The sequence below is a fragment of the Arachis stenosperma genome, chromosome 6 (genome assembly GCF_014773155.1).
Source record: "Arachis stenosperma cultivar V10309 chromosome 6, arast.V10309.gnm1.PFL2, whole genome shotgun sequence".
Lineage (NCBI taxonomy): Eukaryota > Viridiplantae > Streptophyta > Magnoliopsida > Fabales > Fabaceae > Arachis > Arachis stenosperma.
In genome coordinates this window covers 137,605,842-137,618,454 of record NC_080382.1, presented here as the reverse complement: position 1 = coordinate 137,618,454, position 12,613 = coordinate 137,605,842, and the positions used below count along the sequence as shown (strand labels likewise).

General features: G+C 29.5%; 2 protein-coding genes across 3 annotated transcripts; one reads left to right on the top strand and one right to left on the bottom strand.

The window, feature by feature from the left end:
* Positions 1-489: 489 nt before the first annotated feature.
* Positions 490-3,463, top strand: LOC130935038 (serine/arginine-rich splicing factor RSZ22-like). 2 transcript variants are annotated; one of them, XM_057864584.1, is made up of 6 exons: positions 490-578; positions 919-1,029; positions 1,268-1,356; positions 2,285-2,501; positions 2,837-2,950; positions 3,230-3,463. In XM_057864584.1, exons 2-6 carry the CDS (start codon positions 941-943, stop codon positions 3,264-3,266), a joined length of 546 nt encoding a protein of 181 aa, XP_057720567.1. In that variant the 5' UTR covers positions 490-578; positions 919-940; the 3' UTR covers positions 3,267-3,463. The 2 variants fall into 2 exon arrangements, with proteins under 2 accessions (XP_057720567.1, XP_057720568.1); XM_057864585.1 differs by having other exon boundaries at positions 572-724.
* Positions 3,464-5,412: 1,949 nt separating this feature from the next.
* Positions 5,413-7,658, bottom strand: LOC130935037 (purine permease 21-like). The gene is made up of 2 exons (XM_057864583.1): positions 7,587-7,658; positions 5,413-6,684 (listed from the first exon to the last, which is right to left on the bottom strand). Exon 2 carries the CDS (start codon positions 6,656-6,658, stop codon positions 5,549-5,551), a length of 1,110 nt encoding a protein of 369 aa, XP_057720566.1. The 5' UTR covers positions 6,659-6,684; positions 7,587-7,658; the 3' UTR covers positions 5,413-5,548.
* Positions 7,659-12,613: the final 4,955 nt, after the last annotated feature.

Below are 12,613 nucleotides of genomic sequence, written 5' to 3'. Positions count from 1 at the left end.
AACAAGTATTTCTTAATTAATATTATTATTTATAATTGAAATTATAAACTATAAAATGTATAAATAATTTTTTATCTCATCAATTATTAACAATTTAATATTCTTTATATAAAGATAGTAACAATCTATCCACAATTTTAACAAGGTTGTTAGCATAAAAATTAATTTTATTTTTAAAAAATATTTTATTAAAAAAATTAAATTTAATTAAAAAATAAATTTAATTAATTAAGACTTTTATATAATTTTTTATAATAATTGAGTATTTTATATATTTAAAATTTAAAATTTTAATAATTAAAAAATAAAAAAATTAATAATTTTATTTTTAGATCATATGTAATTTATATTTTGTTTTATTAATATAATAATAAAAGATAAAAATTCCCTAAATCAATGATGTCCAAAATATGACCGAGAAAATGACGTGGTGAGAAAAGGGCGTTATAAATTTGAAAATTCTACGCTCTCACACTCACGCGGCGTGCTTTGTACGTTTGTTTCGTACTCAAAGCTCTCAACTTTAAGCGCAGGAGGCTGCTAGGGTTTTTCGCTTCTTCTTCCCCGCATCGCTTCAGGTTCAGATTTCTTTTCTAACTACGAATATATAATCTTCCATTATCCTTTTCACCTTTCAAATTCGCTCTGTTTGATTTTTTTTCTCTTCTTTACAAAACCTAAAAGCTCCCTTTATATTTTACCCCAATTTTCCTAGAACTCACAGGTTTGGGTTTAGTTTTCTTGAAAATCTTCTTTATTATTCAAATATTTTACTGTATTTTTAATCAATTTGCGTTTATTTCTTCTTTTTTGTGGATTATTTTTAGAAAAGGTTCATTTTTCTTGACTTTATGGACGTTTGTACGGATTCGAATAGAATTTTGGTTTAATTTGTGACTTTGATGTGTGAATATGCAGGCACTTGTTAAAGACTGAAACGATGTCCCGTGTGTATGTTGGTAATCTGGATTCAAGGGTCACAGAGAGGGACCTTGAAGATGAATTCCGTGTTTTCGGAGTTATTCGGAGGTAAACGAAGGAACTTTGGTTGATAAATGATAATGTTTAAATTTGGGGTTTTTCTTGAAATTCATGCTTGGTTAGTTGGATTTCTTCTTGATGATATTATATTTTTAGGCAATGAATTGAAATCACTCAATTATGTTGGTTAATTTACCGGTTAAAATTCTAAGGCATTACAAATTTTCAGTTTTTTTATTTTATTTTTCTCCTTTCATTATAAGTTTTGTGGTTCATGTGTGTGCAGTGTTTGGGTTGCAAGGAGGCCGCCTGGTTATGCTTTTATTGACTTTGATGACAGTAGAGATGCGCGTGATGCTATTCGTGAATTGGATGGTATGTTTTTGAAGAATTGTTGAAATGCATTAAAATGATGAACATTCATTTACCAAATTTGCAAAGCAATTTGATCTTACTTATCTGCTAATGTATTATTTGTTTTTACCCCTTTTCCGGTTTGATATGTTGAAGGGTTTTCCTCAACTTCGTATTTAACTCTACTTTCTCGTTTGAGGGAGCTCTCTTTCTTCTACTTCTACTTCTGGCTTGCAAATGTCTTATGCAAGCAGGCCTGCAGTAATGGTTTTTTCGTTAGTCTTCATCAAAGTCTGCTGATTTGTAGAGTTTGACACTTTGACTACATGTAAAGAGAATTAAGAGTATGAACAGAGGATATGCACTGCTTTGGAGTGTTATGGCAAGCTACACATCTGTTGCATAATGGGTTTGTTTTATGAGATGTGTGCTACTACAATTAACCCATGGGCCACGTGAGTGCTGCCTGTGTTCTGTATGTCCCCCTAAGAGCTATATGTGCTCCAATAAGTCGTTATCGACCAGTGGTCAAATGAACTTCTGAAAACATTATGGTAACACAATTGTCTTTACTCAGAATGAAGAACTTTGTTCCCACTTTTGCAAAATATGATACTACTGTGTTTTCACAGATTGTATGATGGTTTAATTATCCCCAAGTTTGTGTGCATGTTATGTTATCTTATTATGTTGTTTTTTTGTATTGTAATAAGCAGTGTTCATGTCTAATTACAAGATTTATCATAACTGAGACTGTCAGCCTTTGATAATGTTCTTGCAGGGTTATGGTTTGATTAACCAAGATTTTTCCTTTTTAAGTATTGTGTGAGGAAACCATAAAAAAACTCCATCTGTTTTGCTGGAAGTTTTCTCTTTTTTAATGTTTCTATTATGATTTTTAGCCTACTTCATATTTTCTTGATATTTTCATTTTCATTCTGTGGAGCAGGCAAGAATGGTTGGAGGGTAGAGCTTTCTCACAACTCAAGAGGTGGAGGTGGTGGCCGTGGAGGTGGCCGTGGTCGCTCTGGTGGTTCTGATTTGAAATGCTATGAGTGTGGTGAACCTGGTCATTTTGCTCGTGAGTGTCGCTTGCGTGGTGGTTCAGGAAGACGTCGTAGCCGCAGCCCACCTCGATTTCGTAGGAGCCCAAGTTATGGTCGGAGGTGAGTTTGCTAACCTATATTCTAACTTAACCTAGTGTGCAGTTCTGATAGCATTGGTTAATTTATCCTTATGATAACATTATATTGTGTTTTTTATAACTAATGATTGTTCCCTGAAATTGTTTGATAATTCTTTGTGCAATTGTAAAATATATGGATGTATATGAATGATGTTTTTGTATAAAATTAGTTTTTCATTATTACTGTAAGTAGTGAAAGATGAAAGTACAGGTCATAATGTTGTTTATATTTTGCATTTGAAATTGAAAATTGTATGTTTTGATAATATCCTGATTATTGCTTTTCGCCCCACCCTTTTTATTGGCATGAATCAGAAGTTACAGTCCCCGTGGACGGTCCCCTAGGCGCCGCAGTTTGTCACCTCGTGGACGGAGCTACAGCAGGTCACCTCCTTACCGTGGACGTGAGGAGTTACCTTATGCCAATGGGTTAGGTTTCTTCCTGTCTTTAAATATTTCGTATCCCTTTCCTTCCTGTGTATTGTTAACCAATGTTGCTTTCTCTCTGATTCTGTTTTGAGGTTGTAGTTTTTACTTTGTAGTGCTTTCTATAAGATTCTGTTTTTAAAGAGGAATGACAAATTAATATATTGAGTGGAATATTTAGGACCTGAACTATGCTTTAATTAAAGATAGAATCTGTATTCAAGTTTTTGCTCTGTGCCTGACTTGCAAAGATGACTTAAGATTCTTCTTAATGGCATGCAGAAATGGCATTAGGGAACGTCGCCGAAGCAGAAGTTGAAATTTAAATGTTGGTAGCTGCAGTTATTAAGAGGATAATGAAATTATGTTAATCAATGGTGCTTGGACTGCACCATAAGTATGTTTTGTTGGGCAATGCCCTGAGACTCCACAGTTCTACTCTTGGATTGGATTAGTTACTTGAATTCTCGGCTTGTGTTGCTTTTATCTATGAAGAAAATTTTTAGTTCCATTGCAGGTAATAGTTCTTTTAAGGTTGGTTGATACTAATCTGTTGAAGAGAGTTCCAGATCTTTCTAAATATATGCTTTTCTTCTGTGTTGAGGTTTCTACTGGTACTCTGCTTCATTGCTTTTCTGCTTCTTCGTTCAGTGGATTGTAGTCTCTGGCTGCCCTTCTCTGCAATTTTCGATTTTTGAATGGTTGTGGGTCATAGCTGGCTACATACGCTGCATGCTTGTTTCATTGACTCGCCACTTGCAATGAGCACGCGCCAAAATTCTAATGGCATTTGTTTTTGTTAACATGAGAGTTTTTGCCCTGCATCGAATATAAGGGTTAGTCGGCCTGCATCAAACACTTCTGGCAGGTACTCCTCTGTTGGGCCGGTGGGTTTTTTTTTTTTTTGACATGTTAAACCTAGGTATCAGTGAGTGTGGAAGGGAATTTCAATAGATAAATCTCAAATTATTGTGACCAAAATCATAACTATGCTGTTTAGAGATCATGACCCTCATTCTATGCCCTTTACATGTGATACAACAAAACAACAAAAAAGAACTTAACTTTCAGTTGGATTCAAATCCTTGTTCTCCCTTTCCTGTTTGCTTGAATACAATACTGGTGTTGCTATTGAAGGAAGATAAGTAAATAACTGCACTTCTTAATTGGTTGAATTGTGGGTATTTTATTGACAGAACAACTGGGGAAGTGAGAAAAAGGAGGGGGGCTAAGTTATTTTCCTTTCTGCAAAGCATGTTGCATGCTTAAAATTGCTGGTGTTGCTTATTTCAAATGTATTGAATTTTATCATTCATCCCCTGGTTTCATGGGTCTTATTAGTTGACTCTTGATTATGTTAATTTGTCTATCCTGCTAAATCACCGAGGTACTGGTGTAGTGCCACTGTCCCTTTGGTTATTAAGGAATCAGGATACAAAAGTTTGATATTCAGCTTTGTTTGTCATCTTCTCTGCTGTTTGTTGGATTGTGTTGTGGCTGATGAACTTCATATTGCTGTGTATTTTTTAACCGTCCATAAGTTAGTATACCTAATGTTACATAATGTTAAATTAGGTATACTAATGTATTGTTTTTGAGAGAGAAATTTCGGCAGTAATATTTGTAGTTTGATGAAACGTCTGGAAAAGCGCATCTCTATTAATTTCACTCCGTCGACAGAATTATAACACCTTAAAAAGGTTGTAATAAAACTGATCCTTGCACGAAGGCATTGTTTTACGAAGAGTAAACTATCATTTGTTGTTTTATATTTACAAAAGATTCATGGTTTAGGGTTTCTGTCCGATAAAAATTTTTGGATGTTATTTTGTTTATTGGAAGATTTGATAATTTATTCATTGTGTTACTATAAAGTTAGTTTTGTTTATATATAGATATATTTGTCAATGTTTTTTACTTTTATAGGTAAAAATAGTTTATTATTTTATGAATGAAAAATCTATTGATAATCGTTTAATAGTGAAGTATGTCAAATTTTCAATTTGTTTTTCCATTTTATTTTAATTTAATTTCGGTATGTTTTAATAAAGTCAATTGAATTCTTATTCACGGCACACTAAAATTTGCACCCCGTTGGATGGTGTGCGCTAATGGGTTAAAATGACGTGTACGGTAAAAGGCATCACTTGACAAATAAATAAATTTGATTAAACGGAATATTAAATTTTGAAAGTGTATCTGTATATGTTTTATGCGTATTTTTGTACGTTCTTCCTATAAATAGAAGTGATTTTTAGCTTTTGAGAGGTGTTCATGTTTTAGTGTTTCAACTTTCAAGAATGTTTAATGAATAGAGTTAAGTGGTATGGACATGTATTTCTAGACAAGGTGTTTCATGGACAAGGTTGGCATGTACGCACATAGTAGTGTGTTTTGTGCATCAACGAGTTACCTTTAGTTCTAGAAGATGTAACACCAGTTTATAATTAAAAACATGTGGTTTTGTTAACATACAAAGTATTGACCTATGAATGAGAAGGGAAATAAAGAAATTAAAGGACTAAATCGATTGTTGGTATAATTATTTTTACATATATGATAACACAGCTTCCCACTGAAACAAGGTTCTCATATCCCAATTTAAGCATTATTTTCTTGTAATGGTGAAGATTTGAGAAGGTGATCAGCACTATTTCTGCTGATAGTATTGGAGTTCCTATCATGATGATCTACAAAGGTATGGTAAAAGTATGATATAATTCCCCATATAGCTAGAGCCAAACTGACAGCCTTTATCCCATGCATTTTGTCATGAAAAATGAGCACTGCCAAAATTGGAACCAAAGGCACATTCAAAACGGATATGGCATTGGAAAAAAGTGAAGACACCTCAAAAATCAACCCTAAACAACCAACATGAAAGAGTTGCCAACTTATTGCTGTGAATGCCAATGTTAGCAAATAGGATGCCTTCCCCATTTCATACCCCTCCATATCTTCATGCAACTTAGTCCATTCTCCACTCCCAAATAGTCCCACTAGAGTAATACAAGTAGATATGAAGGATCCATAAATTGTCACATCTATAAGCACTCTCATAGTGTTCCTTTTCAAAACCTTCACAAAAGCAAGTTGTATAAGGGAAAGGTAGAATCCATACGCCACGGACCCTGCTATCGTCGCTATTACTCCCACCACATAATGTCTCCTAGGGTTTCCGGCAGAAAAAGGTGCGCTTTCGGGTTGAAAGGCGGTGAGGGTTGTAGAGATAGTTAGAAGGACTAGAGAGTTTAGTATGTAGGGAGTGAATTTCATTGAATTAAGGAAGAAGGAGAAGAAAGCATTGAAAACTAACCTAGATGAGGTAACTAGTGCAAAAGTAGAGAGAGGAAGATAAGCTAACCCCATTGAATCAAGATAACAAGCTAATGACTCAACTATACCAAGTGTGACATAGATAATTGCTAGCATTAGTGTAGATGGCTCTGAATGAAGAACATTGATATTGTGATTGTCTTTTGGTGTTGATGATGAGATGCAATAATAAGGTAGTAGAATAGGGAAACCCCCAACTTGTACAAGTGTTCCAATCCATTTGCTTTTTCCATGTTTCTCATAGTACAACCTTCCTAAGATTGTTGCAATTGTTTGGCATGATATCACTAGCATGGCATATAAGAACAATAGCAACCAACGGTAGTTTCTTCTTTGGCTCTTGTTTGTTGTTTGTGCAAAACTGCTATCCTCCATTGGTTTTGTTTCTTTGGAAACTTTATCTACAAACAAGCATACATGTCAAGCTATAAATTGTCATTAATTAGTAATTATTTAAATTTTATTTTTAAAAAATATATAATTAATAAATATTAATTACAGTTGTTTAAAGTTGGCTGGTTATAAGTTGTTTATCTATATTTTTTCAAACAAAAAAAATAGATAAGTAAAAATAAAAAAGATTTTAAAGGGCCAATAACTTTGGCCTACACACCAATTTTTTTATAATTTGTATTCACATTATACATACAGAATCTGCACACACATATTAACAGAGAGAATGCACACGAGTTATTATATTTTGCATCTATTTTATGTGTTGGTTAAGAAAAAAAACTGTTGATCACCTAAGGAGACTCAAACATAAATAGGTTAATTTAGTCTTATATATATATATATATATATATATATATATATATATAAACTACATTAAGAAAAAATGCATATTTAATACAGACCCATATAGTATTATACTACATTAAAGGTTGGTTTTCATTTTTCAATATTTTCTTCCTTTATCGATTGGAAAATAATAATCTAGATTCTAGAGCACCTCAGTTCAACCATATATTTTCAAACACTATATTGGTGAAAGATGAGACTTAGTTTAAGAGAATATCTAATTTAAGTACTTTCTGAAATTTTGGTAATCATCAAATTGAATTTTGATTTACATGTTTCATGCATATATCTTATAATCACAATCAATCGTATTTTATCGTATCAGTAAAAATAACTAATTTTTAAATTTATTATTTTAAAAATGATCTAATCACATAGATTTGATTAGATGACCGTATAACATACATAATTATTAAATTTTTGTAAGTGCTACCAATTTCTAATTTCATAGCATAAGTTATTGGTTTATCTTCTTATTATTGAAGATGAATCTAATACGTACCAGTTATACAAAGTTGCAATTTTGGAGTTTTGGTTATCTGATCTCATGTCAAAACTAAACAAGTTTGAAGAGAGAGAGAGAGAAAGAGAAAGAGAAAATAAGTAATTAAGGAACTCTAATACTCAATCCATCTACTACATATTCTATTATTTCTTCAAAGAAAATTTATCTTGATTGATAAGTATATTAATTTTCTTATTTTGTTCACACGAATTATTGGCGCTTCGTTTCCTTTAAAAAACAAAGTTCAATTATGGATTACAATAGAGCTAGCTTCTAAAAGTGGAATACTATCCATCTCCATGAATCTCCACGCTATATCTTTTGTGTGTGTAAGATTCATTCATTATTTAAGGGTTTTTCTTTTGTTCTTTTTATTTATGACCTTTCAACTCTTAACTAGAGCCATTGTCTTAGTAACTTATTCAAAAATATTATTAAAAAATGAGTCGTTGACTTAATTATTACGTATTTATATATTAATATAAGTGTTATTTAACTAATTTATAATATATTTATATTTTAGAATAAATTATTAAAATAGTATCCAAAAATTTACGTCATTGACAAAAATAACTCTAAAAAATGCTAACGACAAATAAACTTGCGAAAAATTAAAAAATGTGATAAAAAAACTAAATATAAAATATATATTTAAAAAAACTTTAGATATCATCAGTGAAGATCCAAAAAATTTTAATAGTATAAAAAAAATATATAATATATATTCTATACGGATGGTTATTTTTTATGTATATATAGCATGATTATTGTTATAATTATATTTTGTTATTATAAAATATGATTAGTCTTCAAAATATCTAATTTACAAATTAAAATACTAAAACAGTAATTTAAATAATAACATATGATATAGAAGTCTATTTTTTTAGGTTTTATATTTAAAAAAAGGGCAATTTACGTAAATAAATAAAGTGGGAGAGTTATTTACGTAAATGTGCAAATCTGTTTGTTGTTACGATTTTGTGCAAAATGGATTTATATGTAAACCGTGGCAACTCACCACGGTTTCTAAACATGCATAAACCGTGGGAGGTCACCACGGATTAGGAGCAAATTTTTGTAGGAGAAAACCGTGGTAGGTCACCACGGTTTATGAAGGAAATTTGGCAAGCATAAACCGTGGGGAGTCACCACGGTTTATGAAGAAACTTGTTTGCACATAAAACCTTGTGGGTCACCACGGTTTATATGTGGTAAATAATGGCCAGAAAATCTTGTTAATTTTATGTCCAAGAGACACAAAGCTGTTTATTATAAAAATCATTATTTTTATAATAGAAAGAGTACAATAAAAAAAAATCAGATAATACTAAGAAAATAATTTTATAGTGCTTAAAAAATTGATGTCTATTTACTAAAAAATAAAAAATTAATATTTAATTTAAGATGATGAAATTTAATAAATTTAAAATATTTAAAATTTGTGATGTAAAATAAATTAGAAAAAAATTAGACTCTAATAATAAACACCATGAAATTTTTGGATTTTTTTCTATTATAAAATAAAAAAATATTTTTAAAAATAAATTACACTAACATTAATGTTTGGAATCTGTGTTTTTATTTTTATTTTGAGTTTTTATGAAGTTTTCAAAATCTTAGGCGAACTTATAAAAACTACTCAAAAGTTCGTTTAAGCTTAAGGTGACCTCTCTCATTATATACATCTTTATTTTTTATTTATAAAATAAAGATTTATTACACTATAACATATTAATGAGTACAATAAAATAATTACTTGTTAATATTGGTATATTAATATTCATTAACATGCTTATTGATTAAATCTTTTATATAGATTTAATAAATTCACATATAAGTGTATATTGATACATTAGTATTTGTTAAATTTAAAATAAAAAATATTATTATATTTTAAGAATATTAATGAGTACTCTAAAAAATATTAATAAGTAATTATTTTATTATGTTCATTAATATTTTTTATAGTATAATAAATATTTAAATATAGTGTAAAATGAAAAATAGGGATAAACATAATGAAAAACTAATTGATAATACATGTAAACATTTTATAGTATATATTAGTCAATAATACATAAAGAGAACGAAAAAATTTTATTATAAATATTCAATAGAAATAGATGATTTTTTTTCTTTATAAAATGTACTATATAGTGTGTATTTATTATGCTGCCTTTGTTTTCAACAACAAAATAGGATAAGACACTGAAAATAGGACAGGACAAGACACTGATGGATAGAGACACAAAATTTTGTGTTCTTGTAATTCTGCTTGGTGATAAACTAGAACAAATTATGAAAATTTAATTTATTCTTATTTTTTTCATTAAAAAAATTTGAGATGAAAAATATAATAATAAAAAATATAATTATAAAAAATTTAACAAGAATAATAAAAAAATAAAAAATAAGTTGTGTCTCTTGGACATAAAATTAACAAGGTTTTCTGGCCATTATTTACCACACATAAACCGTGGTGACCCACAAGGTTTTATGTGCAAACAAGTTTCTTCATAAACCGTGGTGACTCCCCACGGTTTATGCTTGCCAAATTTCCTTCATAAACCGTGGTGACCTACCACGGTTTCCTCCTACAAAAATTTGCTCCTAATCCGTGGTGACCTCCCACGGTTTATGCATGTTTAGAAACCGTGGTGGGTTGCCACGGTTTACCTATAAATCCATTTTGCACAAAATCGTAACAACATACAGATTTGCACATTTACGTAAATAACTCTCACACTTTATTTATTTACGTAAATTGCCCTTAAAAAAATATTAAATAATCTTTTTCTTAACAATACAATCAAAATATTTCTCTTCTATATATGTCAGTAACAATTATTTAAAAATTTACTTCTTATACAATTAAAAGAAAACTTTTATTGATATTCAAAGTTGAAAAAGTTTTTTCAATAATTAATGCAGTTGCTGCAGAAAAAACTAAAGCTAATTTCAAAAGAAGATAAATAATACTATTTCAAATCAATTTCTAAGAAAAAAAATATCAATTTTATTTAAATTAAGATTGATCATTCTAATAAACATCTAATATAAATTCTTAAATTGACTATTAAGTACCAAAAATTGAGTAAAAAATTATTGTGGAGTCAAATTCAATAATTTAATAGGAACAAATAAATATTATTATTATGTATTACGCAAAAAAAATTTAAATTGTAGCGAAAACGCTTGCTCCCACAACAATGATAATAGATCTGCCCTTGGATATCATATTTTGATACAAGATTTTGCAAGTATTATTAGAAAAATAAAAATTCTTCGTCCTTAAATTTTATAATTTTATCTTAAATAATTTTTTTTAATTTTATTGTAAATGACCATATTGTTGTTGATGTGCTATCTCCACTCGCCATTATCAATTAACTTTTCTCGGTCTACGTTGATCTCGATAAAAAACATAGGAGAAAGATCAGTTATGATTTACGTTAGAAGAGGGTTAAAAAACAAACTCTAATTTAATAGAAGGTCCAAGGGAAAAAGTTGGGAACTAATATGTCTTTTAAATTCAAAATGACATCGTTTGGAGTTATCATAAAATGATGAGACTAATGTATTTTGAGAGCAACGCGTGTCACTTTACTTGACATGTCATATCTACAACTTTCACGTAAGAGAGCGAATATTTTGTGAACTTGCTAAATTTAGGGTAAAAACGTATATGGTATATATTTAAGAATTTTAGAGACTAAAAATCTAGTTAATTTTTTTGGAGGACAAATTTATAAATTAAATAGTTAAATTCTTAGAAATTTGTCTGAAATATTATTCTATTTTTTATATATAAAAACAAATAAATAGTTATGTGGTACTTTTAATAAAAAAAAATTATATGGCACTTTTAGATATAACAAAAAAAATATAAAATCCAAGTACAATGAATGAAATTAAATATTTTAGTATATCGAAATATTTGATTTTATAGAATTTTAATATGTAAAAATATAAATAAATTTTAATCACTTTTATTTCTGAAATTATACCTATAATGCTGCAACATTATGAGATATTATTTTTTCCATATAAAGTAAATCTGAATTTTTCTCTAATCTAAAAATATTTTAATGAAAAAAAAATACTATTTTTAATATATTTTTTTAAACTTGAACCTTAATAGGCATGTCAATGGGACGGAATGGAACAGGACGGGAGGTGCCTTCCTGCTCTCCGTTCTTACCCTCAAATTTTGTTCTCATCCTTATCCTAATCCCTCCATGTTCTCATCTCTGTTTTCCATATTTTTTACGGGATCTCATTCTCCATCTCCTTGTATTGAACATTTATATGAAAATTATAGTAAAAAATTTAAAAAAAATCACAAAATATTATAACAACACAGAAATATATCTTATTTAAAATTACAACTTACAACTCCAAAATACAAAATAACAAATCATAGTTCATAAAATAAAACATTAAAAATACAACTTTTATTCTAGAAAAAAGTCATAAAGTAAAGTCTTCAACATCAAATATATATTTTTTCATTGTCAGAATATAACTTTCAACAAAAGAACTCTATGTTCTCAGTTAAAATACAACACAAACATGAATATGTTAACATACATCATTAATAAGAATACCATATGTTAAATAAAAATTTGACATAATAAAAAAATAATTACCTAAACTTCTAAATCCTCTGTATCCATTTCATAGTCCCAAGAAATTGAAATTTTCGACTCTGATTTAGCTATATTATATCAATCAACAATTCACAAAAGTTAAATTTAACATGAAATTAAACTTTAATACCAAATAAAATTTGAGCTATTAGTACTTTTCACCTAAAGAGTGTATCCAATGCTAAGTGCAAATTAACGCCTTAACAAGTTCACATTACAATTTATTGTGATGTGGATGTATAACTCGATCACTAGGGCTGGCAATGGGTAGGGTAGGGTAGGGTTTGGACCCTACCCTAACCCTACCCGCGGGTTGAAAATTTCATTAAAACTCTACCTTACCCTACCTGCGGATTGAGAATCTCTCAACCC

Coding starts and splice junctions, on each gene's coding strand:
- LOC130935037 (XM_057864583.1), bottom strand. CDS start 6,658: ATGGAGGATAGCAGTTTTGCACAAACAACAAACAAGAGCCAAAGAAGA.
- LOC130935038 (XM_057864584.1), top strand. CDS start 941: ATGTCCCGTGTGTATGTTGGTAATCTGGATTCAAGGGTCACAGAGAGG. Junction 1,357..2,284: donor TGCTATTCGTGAATTGGATG/GTATGTTTTTGA, acceptor TCTGTGGAGCAG/GCAAGAATGGTTGGAGGGTA. Junction 2,951..3,229: donor GAGTTACCTTATGCCAATGG/GTTAGGTTTCTT, acceptor AATGGCATGCAG/AAATGGCATTAGGGAACGTC.